This window comes from Oncorhynchus clarkii, unplaced genomic scaffold (genome assembly GCF_045791955.1).
Source record: "Oncorhynchus clarkii lewisi isolate Uvic-CL-2024 unplaced genomic scaffold, UVic_Ocla_1.0 unplaced_contig_558_pilon_pilon, whole genome shotgun sequence".
NCBI classification, from domain to species: domain Eukaryota; kingdom Metazoa; phylum Chordata; class Actinopteri; order Salmoniformes; family Salmonidae; genus Oncorhynchus; species Oncorhynchus clarkii.
In genome coordinates, this window is record NW_027260877.1 from 139,793 (window position 1) to 164,421 (window position 24,629).

The 24,629-nt window shown below is 48.2% G+C and overlaps 1 protein-coding gene across 1 annotated transcript in view; it reads right to left on the reverse strand.

Moving 5' to 3' along the window:
• The window catches only part of LOC139402045 (dynein axonemal assembly factor 5-like), a 69,629-nt gene that overhangs the window by 32,818 nt on the left and 12,182 nt on the right, over positions 1–24,629 (reverse strand). Inside the window, exon 6 of the mRNA XM_071146099.1 lies at positions 23,092–23,316. Within this exon, the coding sequence (XP_071002200.1) occupies positions 23,092–23,316 (225 nt within the window). The remainder of the gene's footprint in view (positions 1–23,091; positions 23,317–24,629) is intronic.

A 24,629-nucleotide genomic window follows, 5' to 3' on the forward strand; every position in this document is an offset into this window, starting at 1 on the left:
CTGTGGGTGAGGCCCTAACCAGAGAGAAAGGGCAGGTGGTCAGGGTGGGAGATAGAGAAGAGGAGGAAAGTGAGTCTGAGGAAGAGGATGAGGAGTTATTTTTTTCAGACTCCTCTTCAATTGGCCCGGAGCTGACAGCCAGTCAACCCGAGGGGTCTAAGTACACGTTGAGAGAACTGACAAGGTTCCTGAATGAGACTAAGGGGAAAAAAGTTAATCTTGAGGCTTTTTTTCCTGATCCTAGAAAGTTTGTAAGATCAGTACAACATGCTATGAGAAATGAGGGGCATGGTGTCCTCTCACCCAGGAAACGGTTTAGGTTGAGGAAGTGGGTCACAACAGTGCGTAAAGGTTTACCTTCAGACACTGTTTAAATGTTTAATTTCTTACTGACACTGGGGCTTTTTGAGCTTTGCTATTGGTCTATTTCTCTGCTGGCTTTTCTCCCACTTCTTATGGAGACTCTTCGGGTAGGCTCGCTCAATATAAATGGCGCCAGAGATGCGGGAAAGAGGAGTGTGTTGGGTGAATATGTAAAACAAAAAAAAGTACAGGTGTTGTTTCTGCAGGAGACGCATAGTGATGTGGTGAATGAAGTTGATTGGGGGCTCTGGTGGAAAGGGGCAAGTGTGTTGAGCCATGGGACAAATCTTAGTGCAGGGGTGGCAGTCCTTTTTGCACCGGGTCTGGCTGTAAAAATTTGCTCCTCAAAGGAGGTGTGTAGGGGTAGGTTGCTTGTTGTTAAAGCAGAAATTAACAACATGTGTTTTGTCTTTATAAATGTGTATGCGCCTAACACAGGGAGAGAAAGAGGGGTTCTATTTGGGAGTCTTAGACAGGAACTCTCACAAGTAGCGCCTGAGGAGACGCTGGTGATCGGAGGTGACTGGAACTGTACAATGGATTTTACAAAAGACAGAAATGGGGAAGAGCCTCATTCAGTGTCAGTGGGAGTGTTAAGGGATATCTTTAATCAGTTTGACCTAGTGGATGTTTGGAGAACTAAACATCCAAACACAAGACAGTATACGTGGGTGAAGGTTTTTGGGGCTAGGGTGAGTGCAGCTCGACTTGATCGTTTTTACATGTCCAGGAATCAGAGCAATAGGCTACTGGGTGCTACCATTCTCCCAGTGGGGTTTTCGGATCACCACATAACCATGGCTCGGCTGTCTATTTCACCAGGGCCCCGGCAGGCATCTTATTGGAAGTTCAATGTAAAGCTCTTACAAGATGCCACTTTTTGCTCAGGTTTCCAGACTTTTTGGGAAAGATGGGGGCAGCGAAGAGAGGAGTATGAGTCTCTGAGTCAATGGTGGGATGTGGGGAAAGTGCAAATTAGGCTTTTCTGTCAACAGTATACTGCTCTCTCATCCTCAGAGGCTAGGAGAGTATTGGGGGAACTAGAGCGGTGTATTAGTGAGATGGAGGTAGAGATGGTGGGGCAAGGCAATGTAGGCCTCCAGGCTAACTTAGCCGAATTACGTAGGGACCTGGGCAGTTTTTTCCAGGTTAAAGCAAAGGGAGCACTTGTAAGAGCTAGGTTCTCCATGCTCAAGGAGATGGATGCTCCCAGCTCCTTCTTCTTTGGTTTGGAAAGACAGAGCAGTGAAGCCAAGGGTATGCATTGTCTACGGCTGTCTGATGGGCGGGTGACCTCTGTGGTGGGGGAGATGCGGGAGCGGACTGTGGAGTTTTATACTGAATTGTATAGGGCAGAAATGTGTGATCCTATGTGTGCTCAGGTCTTGTTCGCAGGACTCCCTAAGCTCTCTCGGGCACAGAGGGATGAAATGGACATTCCTCTGTTGTCACATGAACTGGCAGAGGCAGTAACCCAGATGTCCCCCGGTCGTGCACCTGGGGTCGATGGACTTCCAGTGGAATTTTACAAAAAATTCTGGGGAACAATTGGACAGGATTTATTTTGCGTGTTGCGTGAATGCGTCGGGGTAGGAGAGTTGCCGATGAGCTGCCGTCGGGCGGCTCTGACTCTCCTGCCCAAAAAAGGGGACTTGTGTGAACTTAAGAACTGGAGGCCTGTGGCATTACTCTGTGCGGACTACAAGATTTTTGCCAAGGTCCTCTCTAACAGACTGAAGTCCCATCTGGACTCTATAATACACAAGGACCAGACATATTGTGTACCGGGACGCTCAATCACGGACAACTTGTTCTTGATTAGGGACATGTTGGACTTGTCGAGAGGTTCTAATGTGAACTTTGGACTGGTCTCTTTAGATCAAGAGAAGGCTTTTGATAGAGTGGATCATGAGTATCTGTTTAATGTGATGTCTGTGTTTGGGTTTGGGAAGAGGTTTGTGACCTGTGTGAAGCTGTTGTATGCTGGGGCGTCATGTATGGTTAAGGTGGGAGGGGGGCTCAGTAGGCCAGTCTGGGTGAGACGGGGTATTAGACAAGGATGCCCTCTATCTGGGCAGCTGTACACACTAGCCATTGAGCCTTTTTTAGGACTGCTACGCAGGAGACTGCGGGGAGTGTGCTGGACAGGCATGGATGTGGTGACAGGAATAGCAGTCTCAGCATATGCAGATGATGTTTCTGTGATGGTCAGGGATGGGCAAGATATGCAGGAACTAGAGACTAGTCTGAAGGTGTACGAGGGAGCTTCATCAGCTAAGGTAAACTGGGGAAAGAGCAAAGCTCTGTTATGTGGGGCATGGGGGGATAGGGCTCCTCCTCTGCTTCCAGGGGGTTTGCAGTGGGGTTGTGAAGGGCTTAAAGTGTTGGGGGTGTACCTGGGCTCGGAGAGGTGGGTCAGCAAGAACTGGGAGGGGCTGTCACAGGCAGTGGTGTCAAGACTGGCCAGGTGGAGGTGGCTCCTGTCCCAAGTGTCATATAGAGGGAGGGTGCTGATAATCAACAACCTGGTGGCATCTTCCTTGTGGCATAAACTGGCTGTCCTCAACCCCCCCGCCGGTCTGCTTGCAGACCTGCAACGCAAGCTGGTGGACTTCTTTTGGTCGGGACATCACTGGCTGAAGGCAGCAGTTTTGTACATGACCGTCCACGAAGGAGGACAGGGACTGGTGGAGCTGGAGAGCAGGATGGCTGCTTTCCGACTAAAGGCGGTGCAGAGACTGCTGTACCACACTGATGTTGGCTGGAGGGAACCAGCATGCGCGCTGCTGAGGAGAGCTGGCGGATTAGGGTTGGACCGGCAGCTGTTCCTCATGAAGCTGGAGAGGCTGAGTACAGCAGGTCTCTCAGAGTTTTACTCTGCGGTGCTGAGGGCCTGGCAGCTGCTAAGGCCCACACGAGAAGGGGGTGTGGAGCCTGGGCAGTGGGTGTGGGAGGAGCCTATCTTCCACAACCCAGCCATCCCTTTGAGATCGGTTCAGTCGGCCACCCTGCAGAGGCAATTGATGGCAGGGGGTTTACAAAGGCTGGGTGACCTGAGACTGCTGGGAGAGGAGGGGTGGAAAACCCCGGAGGTCTTGGCGCAACAAACAGGAATAACGTCTCTTAGGCTGCTGGAGAGATTCCTGGAGGAGGTCCAGGAGGCACTGTCTGAGCCGGTAAGGGGGGTGTTTGAGAGGCCAAAGGGAGAGGGGCCACCAATGTTCCCGCCACTGCAGGTGACGGCAGAGACTGGAGACTGGCAAGGGGGTCTGGAGGACTTGTTAGATTTTAACACTCCGAGCCTGGGGGAGTTTGAGGGGGTGGGAGGTAAAGCCCTCTACAACCTCTGCGTTAAGGTTAGGAGCATTAGAAGCCTAACAGGAGTGAAGGCACATCAGTGGCAGGGGGTATGTGGGGCGGAGAGTATGGTGGGTTTTAGATGGAGGGCGCTCTACAAACCCCCAGTACCAAAGAGGTCAGGGGACCTCCAGTGGAGGGTTCTTCATGGAGCCCTGGCCACTAACAGCTGGTTGGCACGGGTTGATCCGGGAATTGGGCAGGGGTGTCCTTTCTGTCAAATGAAAGAAACTGTAATTCATGTGTTTTCTGTGTGCACCAGGTTAATGCCATTAATGTCTCTGTTGGAATGTCTGTGTGACAGGTTGGGGGTGGTTTTTGCTGTTGGGATGTTTATAATGGGATACAGGTATTCGAGTAAGGAGAAAGAAAAATGTGTTTTGTTGAATTTTCTGTTTGCTCAGGCAAAGTTAGCTATTTGGCTAACAAGGAGGAACAGGGTTAAAGGTGGGGGGATAACAGACCCTTTACTACTGTTTAATGGGATGGTCTCTGCGCGCCTTAGGGTTGAGTTTGAGTTCTATAAAATGATCAAATGTGTGGAGATGTTTGAGGAGATATGGTGTGTTGGGGGGGCTGTCTGTATTGCTGGGGAAGATGTTTTGGATATACGGTTGTAGGAGAGGGTTTTTTGTGTATGGGTTTTTGTATCATGTGGTAGATGGAAAGATGAGTATGGTACATGAATGCAGTACAGGATATATTTTTTATTTATTTTATTATTTTTTTTATTTATATTTTTATTTTTTTTTTATTTTTTTTTTTATTTTTTTTTTATTTTAGGAGTGGGGGGGTGAGTTTTAAATGAATTGAGAATGTTTCAATAAAGAAAGACCAAAAGTCAAAAGTCTCTCTCTCTCTCTCTCTCTCTCTCTCTCTCTCTCTCTCTCTCTCTCTCTCTCTCTCTCTCTCTCTCTCTCTCTCTCTCTCTCTCTCTCTCTCTCTCTCTCTCTCTCTCTCTCTCTCTCTCTCTCTCTCTCTCTCTCTCTCTCTCTCTCTCTCTCTCATGTTTAGACAAAAGGCCCTCCACTCGGACCAATTTCCATGCCATCACCGGGAGCACAGCCTTGTTTCCTGTTTTGCTGTGGCCTGTCATTAGAGAGGAGGGAGGGAGGGATGGGGAGGCAGCCTCCAGGTGTTTGCTTAGGGAGAGAGGGGGTGTATTAGGGAACGGAGAGAGATGGCCAAGAGTCTGTACGCACGCACGCACACACACACACACCTCATCCCTCCCATTCTCCATAATGACAAAATGTCTGTTCAGTGCTCAAAGCAGGCACTAGGAGGAGCACAACACTGTCTTCCCCAAGCGGCCAGAGAGCGGCCAGAGAGAAGCCAGAGAGCAGAAAGACAGCAGCAAGAGAGCAGCCAGAGAGCAGAAAGAGTGACCAAAGAGCAGAAAGAGAGCGGCCAAAGAGAAGCCAGAGAGCGGCCAGAGAGCAGCCAGAGAGCGGAAAGAGCAGCCAGAGAGCGACCAGAGAGCAGAAAGAGAGCGGCCAGAGAGAAGCCAGAGAGCAGCCAGAGAGCGGCCAGAGAGCAGCCAGAGAGCGGAAAGAGAGCGTCCAGAGAGCAGCCAGAGAGCGACCAGAGAGCAGAAAGAGAGCGGCCAGAGAGCAGCCAGAGAGCGGAAAGAGAGCGTCCAGAGAGCAGCCAGAGAGCGACCAGAGAGCAGAAAGAGAGCGGCCAGAGAGCAGAAAGAGAGCGGCCAGAGAGCAGAAAGACAGCAGCAAGAGAGCAGCCAGAGAGCAGAAAGAGTGACCAAAGAGCAGAAAGAGAGCGGCCAAAGAGAAGCCAGAGAGCGGCCAGAGAGCAGCCAGAGAGCGACCAGAGAGCAGAAAGAGAGCGGCCAAAGAGAAGCCAGAGAGCGGCCAAAGAGAAGCCAGAGAGCGGCCAGAGAGAAGCCAGAGAGTGGAAAGAGAGCGGCCAGAGAGCGGAGAGAGTGGCCAGAGAGTGGAAAGAGAGCGGAGAGAGCGGCCAGAGAGCAGAAAGAGAGCGGCCAAAGAGCAGAAAGAGAGCGGCCAGAGAGTGGGGAGAGCGGCCAGAGAGCAGAAAGAGAGCGGCCAGAGAGAAGCCAGAGAGCAGCCAAAGAGCGGCCAGAGAGCAGCCAGAGAGCAGAAAGAGAGCGGCCAGAGAGCAGAAAGAGAGCGGCCAGAGAGAAGCCAGAGAGTGGCCAGAGAGCGGAAAGAGCGGCCAAAGAGCAGAAAGAGAGCGGCCAAAGAGAAGCCAGAGAGCTGCCAGAGAGTGGAAAGAGAGCGGCCAGAGAGAAGCCAGAGATCGGAAAGAGCGGCCAAAGAGCAGAAAGAGAGCGGCCAAAGAGAAGCCAGAGAGCTGCCAGAGAGTGGAAAGAGAGCGGAAAGAGAGCGGAGAGAGCGGCCAAAGAGAAGCCAGAGAGCTGCCAGAGAGTGGAAAGAGAGCGGAAAGAGAGCGGAGAGAGCGGCCAGAGAGCGGCCAGAGAGCGACCAGAGAGCAGAAAGAGAGCGGCCAGAGAGCAGAAAAAGAGCGGCCAGAGAGAAGCCAGAGAGCAGCCAGAGAGCAGAAAAAGAGCGGCCAGAGAGCAGCCAGAGAGCAGCCAGAGAGAAGCCAGAGAGAAGCCAGAGAGCAGAAAAAGAGCGGCCAGAAAGAAGCCAGAGAGCAGCCAGAGAGCAGAAAAAGAGCAGCCAGAGAGCAGCCAGAGAGCAGCCAGAGAGCAGCATGCCACTTCAGTGGGAAGGAACAGAGATCAAAGCATAAATAAATAAGATGGAAGAGCAGTGAGTCTATGACAGGACTGGAGAGGAGAGACTAGAGGGTCAGGACTTCCAGGACTGGAGAGGAGAGACTAGAGGGTCAGGACTTCCAGGACTGGAGAGGAGAGACTAGAGGGTCAGGACTTCCAGGACTGGAGAGGAGAGACTAGAGGGTCAGGACTTCCAGGACTGGAGAGGAGAGACTAGAGGGTCAGGACTTCCAGGACTGGAGAGGAGAGACTAGAGGGTCAGGACTTCCAGGACTGGAGAGGAGAGACTAGAGGGTCAGGACTTCCAGGACTGGAGAGGAGAGACTAGAGGGTCAGGACTTCCAGGGCTGGAGAGGAGAGACTAGACACTATTCTAAAAGAAAGTGAGCATTGAGGATAACCTCTGCTTCCTTAGTCCCCCTGTCTGGCCTGGGCTTCCCTGGGCCTCCCCCTCACCCCTCTGGGCTTCCCTGGGTCCTCCCCCTCACCTCTCTTGGCTTCCCTGGGGCCTCCCCCTCACCTCTCTGGGCTTCCCTGGGCCTCCCCCTCACCTCTCTTGGCTTCCCTGGGGCCTCCCCCTCACCTCTCTTGGCTTCCCTGGGGCCTCCCCCTCACCTCTCTTGGCTTCCCTGGGGCCTCCCCCTCACCCCATCTTGGCTTCCCTGGGGACTCCCCCTCACCCCTCCTGGCTTCCCTGGGGCCTCCCCCTCACCCCTCTGGGCTTGTGACTCAGTTCTCCCCTCCTGTGTGCTTACTCACCCCCCCCGTAGAGTGTGGACGTGCTCACAGTGGGTGGTGAGGATACCCATAGAATCTCTAGTTATTGTATTTCTGTGGGGATCCCCCTCTTTACAGCTCTGCAGCTCACTATCATGGGAATAGAGCAGAGAGAATGTGGAGGTTTCACTCTGTTCTGGTCTGGTCTGTCCTGTTCTGTTCTCTGCTGTGTTCTGTTCTGCTCTGTTTTGGTCTGTTCTGTTCTCTGCTGTGTTCTGTTCTGCTCTGTTTTGGTCTGTTCTGGTCTGTTCTCTGCTGTGTTCTGTTCTGCTCTGTTTTGGTCTGTTCTGGTCTGTTCTCTGCTGTGGTCTGTTCTGTTCTCTGCTGTGGTCTGTTCTGTTCTCTGCTGTGGTCTGTTCTGTTCTCTGCTGTGGTCTGTTCTCTGTTCTCTGCTGTGGTCTGTTCTCTGTTCTCTGCTGTGGTCTGTTCTCTGTTCTCTGCTGTGGTCTGTTCTGTTCTCTGCTGCGGTCTGGTCTGTTCTCTGCTGTGGTCTGGTCTGTTCTCTGCTGTGGTCTGGTCTGTTCTCTGCTGTGGTCTGGTCTGTTCTCTGCTGTGGTCTGGTCTGTTCTCTGCTGTGGTCTGGTCTGTTCTCTGCTGTGGTCTGGTCTGTTCTCTGCTGTGGTCTGGTCTCTGTTCTGTTCTCTGCTGTTCTCTGTTCTGTTCTCTGCTGTGGTCTGTTCTGTTCTCTGCTGTGGTCTGTTCTGTTCTCTGCTGTGGTCTGTTCTCTGCTGTCGTCTGTTCTGTTCTCTGCTGTTCTCTGTTCTGTTCTCTGCTGTGGTCTGTTCTGTTCTCTGCTGTGGTCTGTTCTGTTCTCTGCTGTGTTCTGTTCTGCTCTGTTTTGGTCTGTTCTGGTCTGTTCTCTGCTGTGTTCTGTTCTGCTCTGTTTTGGTCTGTTCTGGTCTGTTCTCTGCTGTGGTCTGTTCTGTTCTCTGCTGTGGTCTGTTCTGTTCTCTGCTGTGGTCTGTTCTGTTCTCTGCTGTGTTCTGTTCTGCTCTGTTTTGGTCTGTTCTGGTCTGTTCTCTGCTGTGTTCTGTTCTGCTCTGTTTTGGTCTGTTCTGGTCTGTTCTCTGCTGTGGTCTGTTCTGTTCTCTGCTGTGGTCTGTTCTGTTCTCTGCTGTGGTCTGTTCTGTTCTCTGCTGTGGTCTGTTCTCTGTTCTCTGCTGTGGTCTGTTCTCTGTTCTCTGCTGTGGTCTGTTCTGTTCTCTGCTGCGGTCTGGTCTGTTCTCTGCTGTGGTCTGGTCTGTTCTCTGCTGTGGTCTGGTCTGTTCTCTGCTGTGGTCTGGTCTGTTCTCTGCTGTGGTCTGGTCTGTTCTCTGCTGTGGTCTGGTCTCTGTTCTGTTCTCTGCTGTTCTCTGTTCTGTTCTCTGCTGTGGTCTGTTCTGTTCTCTGCTGTGGTCTGTTCTGTTCTCTGCTGTGGTCTGTTCTCTGCTGTCGTCTGTTCTGTTCTCTGTTGTGGTCTGTTCTCTGCTGTGGTCTGTTCTCTGCTGTGGTCTGTTCTGTTCTCTGCTGTTCTCTGTTCTGTTCTCTGCTGTGGTCTGTTCTGTTCTCTGCTGTGGTCTGTTCTGTTCTCTGCTGTCGTCTGTTCTGTTCTCTGTTGTGGTCTGTTCTCTGCTGTGGTCTGTTCTGTTCTCTGCTGTGGTCTGTTCTCTGCTGTCGTCTGTTTTGTTCTCTGTTGTGGCCTGTTCAGGTCTGTTCTGTTGTGTTCTGTTCTCTGCTGTGGTCTGTTCTCTGTTCTGGTCTGCTGTTCTCTGTTCTGGTCTGTTCTGTTCTCTGTTCTGGTTTGTTCTGGTCTGGTCTGTTCTCTGTTCTGGTTTGTTGTGGTCTGTTCTGGTCTGGTCTGTTCTCTGTTCTGGTTTGTTGTGATCTGGTCTGGTCTGTTCTCTGTTCTGGTCTGCTGTGATCTGGTCTGTTCTCTGCTGTGGTCTGTTCTGTTCTGTTCTCTGCTGTGGTCTGTTCTCTGCTGTGGTCTGGTCTGGTCTGTTCTCTGTTCTGGTCTGCTGTGATCTGGTCTGTTCTCTGTTCTGGTTTGTTGTGGTCTGTTCTGGTCTGGTCTGTTCTCTGTTCTGGTTTGTTGTGATCTGGTCTGTTCTCTGTTCTGGTTTGTTGTGGTCTGTTCAGGTCCGTTGTGTTCTGTTCTCTGCTGTGGTCTGTTCTGGTCTGCTGTGATCTGGTCTGTTCTCTGTTCTGGTTTGTTGTGGTCTGTTCTGGTCTGGTCTGTTCTCTGTTCTGGTCTGCTGTGATCTGGTCTGTTCTCTGTTCTGGTTTGTTGTGGTCTGTTCAGGTCCGTTGTGTTCTGTTCTCTGCTGTGGTCTGTTCTGGTTTGTTGTGGTCTGTTGTGGTCTGCTACAACACCCCTAGGGAGGCAGCCCAGGATGCTGTAGCGAGACACCACCAGACATTTAACATTGTAACACACAGACAGACACTGACACCAAAACAGCCATCAGTAGGTGGCTTAGTGGATATGATCATGTGTTAGACACACCTGGAGCCACTGCACACGCCACGGGGGCCCGTAACACCGTGTGTGTCTGACACAAATGCACACTGACATACTGAGGTAGTTGGGGATTCATTACCCCCCCCCCCTCACAACTTCTGCCGGTGTCATGGCAACAGGGAAACAGATACACCCCTGGAGCTCAGACCCGGTTGTGTCAGTCCACAGGTGAGGTGGCAGCCACGGGCACGGGTACGGTAAGCCCAACCCACCACCACACTTCTCCTTTCTTTCCTCTCTCTTTCAACAGCGAGAGGAGCAGGCCACAGCTGTCAGCGGCCATGACATCAGACAGAGGAAACATGTCAGAGTGGGTTTGTGTTTTCTGAGAGACAGTAATATGGCCGACATGGCGTCACCACGTCACACAAAGGACAGCCACTCCCAAGTCTCTCGGCAGCATTTGCACAGAAGACAAGATAGAAAACAGAGCCTCCTCTGGCTCAGCACTTTGACAGTGTCTTGCTGTGTAATGTTCTGTCTGTTAACGACGTGGTTGTAAACACTCCTTCCCTTCACCTTTCTCTCTCCCATCTGCCTGTTTGCTTTAGCTCCGCAAATGTGAGACTAGCGCCGTAGCCACGGCAACACCACAATGGCCCTCAGCTGTAGAGTGAGAGCGTGTCTCTATTATGTACTAATAGCTTAATGTCTGTGGGTGTGTGTGTTTTATGGTATGTCCTATAATTACAACTTGTACGACACGGAAGCTTAACTAACCAACACTCCTTTCAACTCCTCTCTGCCACAGTGAAGTCATTGTGAGTGCCAAGCACAATATCAGTGTCCACATCTTCAAGGGGCTCCACCACTCTCTCTCTCTCTCTCTCTCTCTCTCTGCTGACCAGAGTGGTGACTTTGAAGATTATTTATATTGGATTTTTATTACTGCTTTTTGGTCCAAGTCAAACCTCTCACTCTCTTGCACAAAACTCTCTAATGTTGGAAGGATCAAAAACACAAAAAGTTGTTCTCAACTTTTGAAGTTTATTTTAAAAAGCAGAGCATCTGAGTCTGCAATTTAACTATTATTTTTTAACTCTACTTTATCTTATCACCACCGCTGCCCAATGTGCTCATATGACATTTTCCCCTTACATGTCTAAAAACCAACGAGCTAAACTGATATCAAAAACAGACAGTTAGTCCAACAAGCATGATCACTGTGGCTGCTGGCTAACCTTCACACCATCTGTGTGATGACTGGGTCTCTGAAGTTCATGTCAGAGTATTTGATCATTTTTATTTAACCTTCATTTCCACAGGTTTTTCTCATAGAGGTAACATCTACTTTTCAAGGGAGACCTGGTCCGACAGCAGCAAGGGAAACAACGTTTCACAAAAAACTACTTACATACACTAACACAACATTGAACAAAACTATAGACACACATACAGTACAACAATGACATATTACGTAAAGAAACACAAAATGTCATAACTAAAAAACAGCGGTCCTAAAGACAATTACACTCTTCCATGATATTTATAATGGATCAAGTGTTTAAACTCCACCAACGTTTTTGATTGGTAAAGAACCTGAGAGCTGCATGATATACTGAATCAAGTGATCTCAAGGTAGAGGCCTGTACTGTTCAATTAACAGGTGTACCTTCTAAAAAAAGTTAATTTGTGGAATTTCTTTCCTTCTTAATGCGTTTGAGCCAATCAGTTGTGTTGTGACAAGGTAGGGTTGGTATACAGAAGACAGCCCTAATTGGTAAAAGACCAAGAACTCAAATAAGCAAAGAGAAACAACAGTCCATCATTACTCTAAGACATGAAGGTCAGTCAACATGGAACATTTCAAGAACTTTGAAGTTTGTTCAAGTGCAGTTGCAAAAACCATCAAGCACTATGATGAAACTGGCTCTCATGAAGACCGCCATAGGAAAGGAAGCAAAAACCATCAAGCACTATGATGAAACTGGCTCTCATGAGGACCGCCATAGGAAAGGAAGACCCAGAGTTACCTCTGCTGTAGAGGATAAGTTAACAGCCTCAGAAATTGCAGCCCAAATAAATGCTTCACAGAGTTCAAGTAACAGACACATCTCAGCTAGAGGTCGACCGATTATGATTTTTCAATGCCGATACCGATTATTGGAGGACCCAAAAAAGCCGATACCGATTAATAGGCCAATTTTTATTTATATTTGTAATAATGACAATTACAACAATACAGAATGAACACTAAACCCTTTTATTTTAACTTAATATAATACATCAATTACATCTATTTAGTCTCAAATAAATAATGAAACATGTTACATTTGGTTTAAATAATGCAAAAACAAAGTGTTGGAGAAGAAGCTAAAAGTGCAATATGTGCCATGTAAGAAAGCTAACGTTTAAGTTCCTTGCTCTTAACATGAGAACATATGAAAGTTGGTGGTTCAATATTCCCAGTTAAGAAGTTTTAGGTTGTAGTTATTATAGGAATTATGACACGTCAACTATTCCTCTCTATACCATTTGTATTTCATATACCTTTTGACTATTGGATGTTCTTATAGGCACCATAGTATTGCCAGCCTAATCTCGGGAGTTGATAGGCTTGAAGTCATAAACAGCGCTGTGCTTCAAGCATTGCTAAGAACTGCTCACTAACGCAGTAAAGTGCTGTTTGAATGAATGCTTACGAGCCTGCTGCTGCCTACCACCGCTCAGTCAGACTGCTCTATCAAATATCAAATCATAGACTTAATTATAATAAACACACAGAAATACGAGCCTTTGGTCATTAATATGGTTAAATCTGGAAACTTTCATTTCGAAAACAAAACGTTTATTCTTTCAGTGAAATACGGAACCGTTACGTATTCCATCTAACGGGTGGGCATCCATAAGTCTAAATATTGCTGTTACATTGCACAACCTTCAATGTTATGTCATAATTATGTACAGTCTTTGTTAGGATGAAAACCCAGTTTGCAACGAGCCAGGCAACCCAAACTGTTGCATATACCCTGACTCTGCTTGCACTGAACGCAAGAGAAGTGACACAATTTCCCTAGTTAAAATAATTGCATGTTAACAGTCAATATTAACTAAATATGCAGGTTTAAAAATATATACTTCTGTGTATTAATTTTAAGAAAGGCATTGATGTTTATTGTTAGGTACATTTGTGCAAAGAATGTGCTTTTTTCACGAATGCACTTTTGTTAAATCATCACCCGTTTGGTGAAGTAGGCTGTGATTCGATGATAAATTAACAGGCACCGCACTGATTATATGCAACGCAGGACAAGCTAGTTAAACTAGTAATATCATCAACCATGTGTAGTTAACTAGTGATTATGTTAAGATTGATTGCTTTTTATAAGATAAGTTTAATGCTAGCTAGCAACTTACCTTGGCTCATTGCCCGCCACAAGGTCTTTTTGACGCTGCACTCGCGTAACAGGTGGTCAGCCTGCCACGCAGTTTCCTCATGGATTGCAATGTAATCGGCCATAATCGGCATCCAAAAAGGCTGATTACCGATTGTTATGAAAACTTGAAATTGGCCCAAATGAATCATGCTGATTAATCGGTCGACCTCTAATCTCAACATCAACTGTTCAGAGGAGACTGCGTGAATCAGGCCTTTATGGTTGAATTCCTGCAACAACAAAAAAACACTACTAAAGGACACCAATAATAAGAAGAGACTTGCTTGGGCCAAGAAACACGAGCGATGGACATTAGACCGTGAAAATCTGTCCTTTGGTCTGATGAGTGCAAATTTGAGAGATTTGTTTCCAACCGCTGTGTCTTTGTGAGACGCAGAGTAGGTGAACAGATGATGTCCGCATGTGTGGTTCCCACCGTGAAGCATGGAGGAAGAGGTGTGATGGTGTGGGGGTGCTTTGCTGGTGACACTGTCTGTGATTTATTTAGAATTCAGGATACACTTAACCAGCATGACTACCACAGCATTCTGCAGCGATATCCCATCCCATCTGGTTTGCGCTTAGCGGGACGATCATTTGCTTTTCAACAGGACAATGACCAAACACTGATGATTAACGACTCATGATGCAATTGTAACAACATACAAGAACTCAAGTCCTTGTGTTCACCTTCCTAGAATTCCTCACACTCAAATGCAGACCGTATTATCTCCCAAGAGAACTCTCCTCGGTTATAGTCACAGCTGTGTATATCCCTCCGCAAGCGTATACAGTTGAAGTCGGAAGTTTACATACACTTAGGTTGGAGTCATTAAAACTTGTTTTTCAACCACTCCACACATTTCTTGTTAACAAACTATAGTTTTGGCAAGTAGGTTAGGACATCTACTTTGTGCATGACACAAGTCATTTTTCCAACAATTGTTTACAGACAGAATATTTCACTTATAGTTCCCTATATTATAATTCCAGTGGGTCAGAAGTTTACATACACTAAGTTGACTGTGCCTTTAAACAGCTTGGACATTTCCAGAAAATTATGTCATGGCTTTAGAAGCTTCTGATGTCTAATTGACATAATTTGAGTCAATTGGAGGTGTACCTGTGGATGTACTTCAAGGCCTACCTTCAAACTCAGTGACTCTTTGCTAGACATCATGGGAAAATCAAAAGAAATCAGCCAAGACCTCAGAAAAAAAATGGAGACCTCCACAAGTCTGGTTCATCCTTGGGAGCTATTTCCAAACGCCTGAAGGCACGTTCATCTGTACAAACAATAGTACGCAAGCATAAACACCATGGGACCACGCAGCCGTCAAACCGCTCAGGAAGGAGACGCGTTCTGTTTCCTAGAGATGAACGTACTTTGGTGCTTAAAGTGCAAATCAATCCCAGAAAAACAGCAAAGGACCTTGTGCAGATGCTGGAGGAAACAGGTACAAAAGTATCTATATCCACAGTAAAACGAGTCCTATATCAACATAACCTGAAAGGCCGCTCAGCAAGGAAGAAGCCACTGCTCCAAAACCGCCATAAAAAAGCCAGACTACGGTTTGCAGCTGCACATGGGGACAAAGATCGTACTTTTTGGAGAAATGTCCTCTGGTCTGATGAAACAAAAATATAACTGTTTGGCCATAATGACCATCGTTGTTTGAAGGAAAAAGGGGAGGCTTGTAAGCCGAAGAACACCATCCCAACCGTGAAGCACGGGGGTGGCAGCATCATGTTGTGGAGGTGCTTTGCTGCAGGAAGGACTAGTGCACTTCACAAAATAGATGGCTGCATGAGGATGGAAAATGATGTGGATATATTGAAGCGACATCTCAAGACATCAGTCAGGAAGTTAAAGCTTGGTCGCAAATGGGTCTTCCAAATGGACAATGACCCCAAGCATAATTCCAAAGTTGTGGCAAAATGGCCTAAGGACAACAAAGTCAAAGTATTGGAGTGGCCATCACAAAGCCCTGACCCTCAATCCTATAGAATTTTTTTGGCAGAACTGAAAAAGCTTGTGCGAGCAAGGAGGTCTACCCACCTGACTCAGTTACACCAGCTCTGTCAGGAGGAATGGACCAAAATTCACCCAACGTATTGTGGGAAGCTTGTGAAAGGCTACCCAAAACATTTGACCCAAGTTAAACAATTTAAAGGCAATACTACCAAATACTAATTGAGTGTATGTAAACTTCTGACCCACTGGGAATGTGATGAAAGAAATAAAAGCTGAAATAAATCACCCTCTACTATTATTCTAACATTTCACATTCTTAAAATAAAAGTGGTGATCCTAACTGACCTAAGACATGGCATTTTTACTAGGATTAAAATGTCAGGAATTGTGAAAAACTGTATGTAAACTTCCGGCTTCAACTGTTGACGGACATATTCAATCCATCCCTATCCCAGTCTGCTGTCACCACATGCTTCAAGATAGCCACCATTATTCCTGTTCCCAAGAAAGCAAAGGTAACTCTACTAAATGACTATTGCTCCGTAGCACTCACTTCTGTCATCATGAAGTGCTTTGAGAGACTAGTCAAGGACCATATCACCTCCACCCTACCTGTCACCCAAGACCCACTCCAATTTGCTTACCGCCCCAATAGGTCCACAGACGATGCAATCGCTATTACACTGCACACTGCCCTATCCCACCTGGACAAGAGGAATAGCTATGTAAGAATGCTGTTCATTGACTACAGCTCAGCATTCTACCCTCCAAACTCATCATTAAGCTTGAGACCCTGGCTCTCGATCCCCGCCCTGTGAAACTGGGTCCTAGACTTCCTGATTGGCTGCCCCCAGGTGATGAAGGTAGGAAACAACATCTCCACCCCGCTGATCCTCAACACTGGGGCACACAAGGGTGCATTTTAAGCCCCCTCCTGTACTCCCTGTTCACTTACGACTGCGTGGCCATGTACGCCTCCAACTCAATCATCAGTTTGCAGACAACCCTACAATGGTAGGGCCCTCGAAGTGTAGCATCAGTAAAATAACCTCTCACTCAATGTCAGCAAAACAAAATAAATGATCATGGACTTCAGGAAACAGCAAAGGGAGCATCCCCTTATCCACATCGACGGGACAACAGTAGAGAAGGTGGAAAGTTTTAAGTTCCTCTGTATCTCTGAAATGGTCCAAGCACACAGTGTGGTGAAGAAGGCGCAACCTCAGGAGGCTGAAAAAACGTGGCTTGTCACCAAAAACCCTTCTAACTTTTACAGATGCACAATTGAGAGCATCCTGTCGCGCTGTTTTACCACCTGGTACGGCAACTGCACCACCCACAACCGCAGGGGCTCTCCAGAGGGTGGTGCTGTCTGCATCACCGGGGGCAAACTACCTGCCCTCCAGGACACCTACACCACCCGATGTCACAGGAAGGCCAAAAAGATAATCAAGGACAACAACCACCCGAGCCACTGTCTGTTCACCCTGCTATCATCCAGAAGGTGAGGTCAGTACAGGTGCATCAGAGCTGGGACAGAGAGATAGAAGCTGTTTTTCAATCTCAAGGCAATCAGATTGTTAAACAGCCACACTAGCACAGAGGCAGCTGCCTACCTATAGACTTGATATACTCTGTCACTTTAATAAATGCTAGTCACTTCTATATGCCATTTTATAAGAACTCTGTCACTGCTCATCTCATATATTTTATACTCTGTCACTGCTCATCTACTCTGTCACTGCTCATCTATATATTTTATACTCTGTCACTGCTCATCTATATATTTTATACTCTGTCACTGCTCATCTATATATTTTATACTCTGTCACTGCTCATCTATATATTTTATACTTATATATTCTCATCCCATTCCTTTATTAGATTGTGTGTATTAGGTTTAGTTGTGGAATTTGTTAGATATTACCTGTTAGATACTGCTGCATTGTCGGATCTAGAAGCTGAAGAATTTCGCTAGACTCGCGACTGCTAACCATGTGTATGTGACCAATAACATTTGATTTGATTTGACACACCTCCAGGCTGTGTAAGGGCTATTTGACCAAGAAGGAGAGTGATGGAGTGCTGCATCAGATGATCTAGCCTCCAAAATCACCCAACCTCAACCCAATTGAGATGGTTTGGGATGAGTTAGACCGCAGAGTGAAGAAAAGCAGCCAACAAGTGCTCAGCATATGTGGGAACTCCTTCAAGACTTTTGGAAAAGCATCTAGGTGAAGCTGGTTGACAGAATGTCAGAGTGTGCAAAGCTGCCATCCAGGCAAAGGGTGGCTACTTAGAAGAATCTCAAATATAAATATATTTTGATTTGTTTAACACTTTTTTGGTTACTACATGATTCCATATGTGTTATTTCATAGTTTTGATGTCTTCCCTATTATTCTGCAACGTAGAAAATAGTAAAAATAAAGAAAAATCCTTGAATGAGTAGGTGTCCAAACTTTTGACAGGTACTGTACATCGTACCAGCTCCTGCCTGGCCTTCAGAGGAAAAACAAGCCTTATGCCGGTAATAAAAACCTATTTTCAGCTGGAGCTTCCTTATCAAGTTCTCCACATGAACAGTGAAGCTCATCCTGTCATCCACCCACACTCCCAACTATTTGTACACTTGGACATTCTCTATAGTATGTTCATCCAATGTATGTGTGACTGTATGGGAGTGTGTGTGTCTGCCTGTCAGTGTCTGCCTGTCAGTGTCTGCCTGTCGGCCTGTCAGTGTCTGCCTGTCGGTGTCTGCCTGTCGGTGTCTGCCTGTCGGTGTCTGCTTACACTTACTTGCTTGGTGTGTGTGTATGTCTGGCAACCTGTCTTTCTGTCTGTCTGTTCTGCTCTGTCCGTCTTTCTGACTGTCTGCCTACCTGTCTATCTGTGTCTGTCTGTCCACTCCGCTCTGGGTCTGCTCTGCTCTGGGTCTGCTCTGCTCTGGGTCTGCTCTGCTCTGCTCTGCTCCGTGTGTGTGTGTGTGTGTGTTTGTGTGTATGTCTGCCAACCTGTCTTTCTGTCTGTCTGTTCTGCTCTGTCCGTCTATCTGACTGTCTGCCTACCTGTCTATCTGTGTCTGTCTGTCCACTCCACTCTGCTCTGGGTCTGCTCTGCTCTGGGTCTGCTCTGCTCCGTGTGTGTGTGTATGTCTGCCAACCTGTCTTTGTCTGTCTGTCTGTTCTGCTCTGTCCGTCTTTCTGACTGTCTGCCTACCTGTGTCTGTCTGTCCACTCTGCTCTGGGTCTGCTCTGCTCTGGGTCTGCTCTGCTCTGGGTCTGCACTGCTCTGGGTCTGCACTGCTCCGTGTGTGTGTGTGCTTGGTGTGTGTCTACAGGAACGCAGATGCTCCTCTCCCTTCTCTCTCTTGTTATTTACAGCCCAATGGTGACCTGCCTGGCCCTCTCTGGTTTGGCCCTGCTCTGTGTGTCTGGCCTGGTTGTTTTCAAAGAATACTGCAAGTGTGTCGGTCTGTTCTGGTAACCCTGCTCTTTAAAAGGGGAATTTCACAATTTTTCAACTTTATATTCATCATCTCCAGCACCACCCCAACATCAACATCTGTGAAAATGGTGTGTTTCTATATTCTGTAGTAAAAAAAGATTGAGGAAGATGTTTCCAATGACATCATCGGTGTGCACCTTGTGATTTTAACCAATTATGAGTAGGCATTGCCACTAATTGTCTACCAATTTGTTGATGATGTCATTGGAAACACTTATGTTCCTCTATGTTTTTTACTAAAAAACATAGAAACGCACCATTTTCACATCTGCTGATGCTGATGTTGTTTTTTTTTTTTAAATGTCCCTTTAGCTACCCAGCCAGCACTGTGCTGCTGACCCTGCTCTTTACATACCCAGCCAGCACTGTACTGCTAACCCTGCTCTTTACATACCCAGCCAGCACTGTACTGCTGACCCTGCTCTTTACATACCCAGCCAGCACTGTGCTGCTGACCCTGCTCTTTACATACCCAGCCAGCACTGTGCTGCTGACCCTGCTCTTTACATACCCAGCCAGCACTGTACTGCTAACCCTGCTCTTTACATACCCAGCCAGCACTGTACTGCTAACCCTGCTCTTTACATACCCAGCCAGCACTGTACTGCTAACCCTGCTCTTTACATACCCAGCCAGCTGACTGTACTGCTGACCCTGCTCTTTACATACCCAGCCAGCACTGTGCTGCTGACCCTGCTCTTTACATACCCAGCCAGCACTGTTCTGAACTGCTAACCCTGCTCGTTTACTACCCAGCCAGCACTGTACTGCTGATGACCCTGCTCTTTACATACCCAGCCAGCACTGTACTGCTAACCCTGCTCTTTACATACCCAGCCAGCACTGTTCTGTACTGCTAACCCTGATCTTTAAACTACTCAGCCAGCACTGTACTGTACTGCTAACCTGATCTTTAACTACCCAGCCAGCACTGTACTGCTGACACTGATCTTTAACTACCCAGCCAGCACTGTAATGTACTGCTGACCCTGATCTTTAACTACACAGCCAGCACTGTACTGATGACCCTGATATTTAACTACCCAGCCAGCACTGTACTGATGACCCTGATATTTAACTACCCAGCCAGCACTGTACTGCTGACCCTGATATTTAACTACCCAGCCAGCACTGTACTGTACTGATGACACTGATCTTTAACTACCCAGCCAGCACTGCACTGATGACACTGATCTTTAACTACCCAGCCAGCACTGCACTGATGACACTGATCTTTAACTACCCAGCCAGCACTGTAATGTACTGCTGACCCTGATATTTAACTACCCAGCCAGCACTGCACTGATGACACTGATCTTTAACTACCCAGCCAGCACTGTACTGTACTGCTGACACTGATCTTTAACTACCCAGCCAGCACTGCACTGTACTGCTGACACTGATCTTTACATACCCAGCCAGCACTGTACTGATGACACTGATCTTTACATACCCAGCCAGCACTGTACTGATGACACTGATCTTTAACTACCCAGCCAGCACTGTACTGATGACACTGATCTTTAACTACCCAGCCAGCACTGTACTGCTGACACTGATCTTTAACTACCCAGCCAGCACTGCACTGTACTGCTGACACTGATCTTTAACTACCCAGCCAGCACTGTACTGTACTGCTGACACTGATCTTTAACTACCCAGCCAGCACTGTACTGTACTGCTGACACTGATCTTTAACTACCCAGCCAGCACTGTAATGTACTGCTGACACTGATCTTTAACTACCCAGCCAGCACTGTACTGTACTGCTGACACTGATCTTTAACTACCCAGCCAGCACTGTACTGTACTGCTGACACTGATCTTTAACTACCCAGCCAGCACTGTACTGATGACACTGATCTTTAACTACCCAGCCAGCACTGTACTGCTGACACTGATCTTTAACTACCCAGCCAGCAGTGTACTGTACTGCTGACACTGATCTTTAACTACCCAGCCAGCACTGCACTGATGACACTGATCTTTAACTACCCAGCCAGCACTGTACTATACTGCTTCCCTTCAGTACCCACAGAGACTAACTTCTGATGATCTTTATTGAGACAGACAGACCAGGGACCAGAAGGTCTGTCTCCATCTGTGTCCATCGTGCTCTGGCTTGACCCCTGCTAGAGGAGGGGTGGAGGGCTCCGTTTCCGCTCCTGTCTGTCTGTCACCGGGACCCTGACCCTCTTTGAAATGTTGGAATCTCAGTGCTTTAAAGGGGGTTGGGGGGCAGTGGTTGGTAACAGGGTGGGGGCTCTACGTTGCTCTCTTCTACACACAGTGAGTGTTGAAAACTGGCTATTATTATTATTTTTCTAAACGGGTTGCCCCCATGTGTCTTTTCTGAAATGACCAGCGGGGTGAGGGGGGGGGGGGTCAACCCAGACACGCAGAGGTCAGGAGAAATTCATATTTTATTATTATCATCCCCTCCAGAGGAAATTATTCTGAGCCCCTCAGGGGGGGTTATGGGTACGGGTGACTCATTGCAGCCAGCAGTGTGAGTGCATGTGTGAAAATAGCCCCCACCACCCTTCGCAGCCAGAGAAATGTTATTTTAATATCAAACGTAAACTAAATGTGGGACACCAGAGGAGAGGAAGGAAAGAGCTGCTCTGGTCTTTTACTTTTCCTTTTTCCACTGAGACATTAGGGATGTTGTTCTCTGTCTCTGTCTGTCTCTCTCTCTCTCTGTCTGTCTCTCTCTCTCTCTCGCTGTCCGTCTCTCTCTCGCTGTCCGTCTCTCTCTCGCTGTCCGTCTCTCTCTCGCTGTCCGTCTCTCTCTCTCTCTCTCTCGCGCTGTCCGTCTCTCTCTCTCTCTCTCTCGCGCTGTCCGTCTCTCTCGCTGTCCGTCTCTCTCTCTCTCTGTCCGTCTCTCTCTCTCTCGCGCGCTGTCCGTCTCTCTCTCTCTCGCTGTCCGTCTCTCTCTCTCTCTCTCTCGCTGTCCGTCTCGCTCTCTCGCTGTCAGTCTCTCTCTCGCTGTCCGTCTCTCTCTCGCTGTCCGTCTCTCTCGCTGTCCGTCTCTCTCTCTCTGTCCGTCTCTCTCTCGCTGTCCGTCTCTCTCGCTCTCCGTCAGTCTCTCTCTCTCTCTCTCGCTCTCTCTCTGTCTGTCTCTCCATATGTGTTTCTCCATCTGTTTGTCTCTCTCTCTCTCCCCATCTGTCTCTCTCTCTCCCCCCGTCTCTCCCTCTCTCCCCGCCTGTGTGTCTCCCTCTCCCCCCGCCTGTGTGTCTCCCTCTCTCCCCGCCTGTGTGTCTCCCTCCCCCGCCTGTGTGTCTCCCTCTCCCCCCGCCTGTGTGTCTCCCTCCCCCCGCCTGTGTCCCCCCGTCTCTCCCCCCGCCTGTGTGTCTCCCTCTCTCTCCCCTCGCCTGTGTGTCTCCCTCTCCCCCGCCTGTGTGTCTCCCTCTCTCCCCGCCTGTGTGTCTCCCTCTCTCCCCGCCTGTGTGTCTCCCTCTCTCCCCGCCTGTGTGTCTCCCTCCCTCTCTCCCCGCCTGTGTGTCTCCCCGCCCTCCCTCTCTCCCCGCCTGTGTGTCTCCCTCCCTCTCTCCCCGCCTGTGTGTCTCCCTCTCTCCCCGCCTGTGTGTCTCCCTCTCTCCCCGCCTGTGTGTCTCCCTCTCTCCCCGCCTGTGTGTCTCCCTCTCTCCCCGCCTGTGTGTCTCCCTCTCTCCCCGCCTGTGTGTCTCCCTCTCTCCCCGCCTGTGTGTCTCCCTCTCTCCCCGCCTGTGTGTCTCCCTCTCTCCCCGCCTGTGTGTCTCCCTCTCTCCCCGCCTGTGTCTCCCTCTCTCCCCGCCTCTGTCTCCCTCTCTCCCCGCCTCTGTCTCCCTCTCTCCCCGCCTCTGTCTCCCTCTCTCCCCGCCTCTGTCTCCCTCTCTCCCCGCCTCTGTCTCCCTCTCTCCTCGCCTGTGTCTCCCTCTCTCCCCGCCTGTGTCTCCCTCTCTCCCCGCCTGTGTCTCCCTCTCTCCCCGCCTGTGTCTCCCTCTCTCCCCGCCTGTGTGTCTCTCGCTCTCTCGTTGGTTTAGGGTTACGAGAGGACTCTAGCAGTTGAAATTAAATGAAAGATTGGTGAAAACAACATGTGCCTTGCACATGTACTCCAAGGTGCTCCAAGGTGAACCCCCTGACCTCACAGCACAGTTATCCCTATAAAAGCTTTCACAACAGTCTTGATAGAAAAAAATGCATCTTATCTTAATAATCTTTCACTTTATGGAACCTTTCACTGTAAACAGTTTTAGGGTCAAAACTAAGTACCTCAGAAAGGGTACTGTTTCATCTCTCGGTCTATATGCCAACTTCACCAGACCTGGCTGGAGACTCAAATATAACATAGAGGAAACACCTCAACCCATTGAGATGTGAACTATCATAAGTTACCCCTAACCACAGACCATTCATGTGGATAATGATCTGATCCTGGACCAGTAGTTATGACATTTACCTTTCCCCCCAATTCCCAACCCATAGGTCATATCCATAGGTCATACCCATAGGTCAAGGGTCATAGACTCACCTGCTGGTACTCCTGGCAGACGTCTGGTTGGACCAGCGTATCAGCGATCTTCTGGAGGTGTGGTTTCAAGAGCTCCCTGGAGCAGCCCCCCAGCACGGCAGCCAGAACCATGAGGGGGGTGTGGGGGGAGGAGGAGGAGGAAGGGATCTCCAAGTGGACCAGGAGCAGCTTGAGGAAGACCTCAGGGCTGACAAAGGTCCCCAGCAGCTTGGCAGACCTCAGACACTGCAGAGAGAGAGACAGGGGATACTATAGTTTATGGAATGATTTGCCAATATTACAGAGTGTATTTCACGCCAATAAAACACATTGAATTGATAGAGCAAAGATTAGCGAGAGAGCAGAGACCAATACTAGAGAGAAAGAGACAATAAGAGAGAAAGAAAGAGGACAAAAGAAAGAATTCAACATAACAGAAGACCACAGAAGAGAACGTAATTCATAATCCATTATCAGCCAGTGGATCAGGGGAACCATCAAATGCTTCCTCTTGGGGCAGGTGCATCCCAAGTCCGTAGGCCAGCCCAGCCTAACTGTCTCAGGGCTATAAGACACATATATCACGATTCACTGCTGTCTATTCTAAGGCCAGCAGGTGTGTCCTCTCATGACATGACCATCAAGATCAAGCCATTCACCACAGCAGCTCTGAAACATCTGTTTCTGGGTGGAAAGAATGTCAATGGAAATAGGCCATGAGCATGACAATAACGGAAATAACTTGAAGGAAGGAAGGCCATTAGTACTGTGAGCAGTTTGTTAAAATGGTGCATCAGTGTACGGCTTGTTTCACAAAGATCTGTCAAGTGATGAACTGAAGTAGCCAACACACAGGTACTGTTTACTGGACCTGTAGAGCAGATATCTACCATTATCTTCTTTATTTAACAGTGATTTAACCTTTATTCATCCAGGTTAGTCTATACAGAGAATATATGTTTAACAAGAGAGACAAGATCCAAGAAAGAGCTCACCAGCTGCAATAGCAACACTATCATCCAACCATTAGACTTACCACTATCATCCAACCATTAGGCTTACCACTATCATCCAACTATTAGGCCTACCACTATCATCCAACCACTATCATCCAACCATTAGGCCTACCACTCTCATCCAACCATTAGGCCTACCACTATCATCCAACCACTGTCATCCAACCATTAGGCCTACCACTATCATCCAACCATTAGATCTACCACTATCATCCAACCATTAGACCTACCACTATCATCCAACCATTAGACCTACCACTATCATCCAACCACTATCATCCAACCATTATACCTACCACTATCATCCAACCACTATCATCCAACCATTAGACCTACCACTATCATCCAACCATTAGACCTACCACTATCATCCAACCACTATCATCCAACCATTAGACCTACCACTATCATCCAACCATTATACCTACCACTATCATCCAACCAGTAGGCCTACCACTATCATCCAACCACTATCATCCAACCATTAGGCCTTCCACTATGATCCAACCATTAGACCTACCACTATCATCCAACCAATAGACC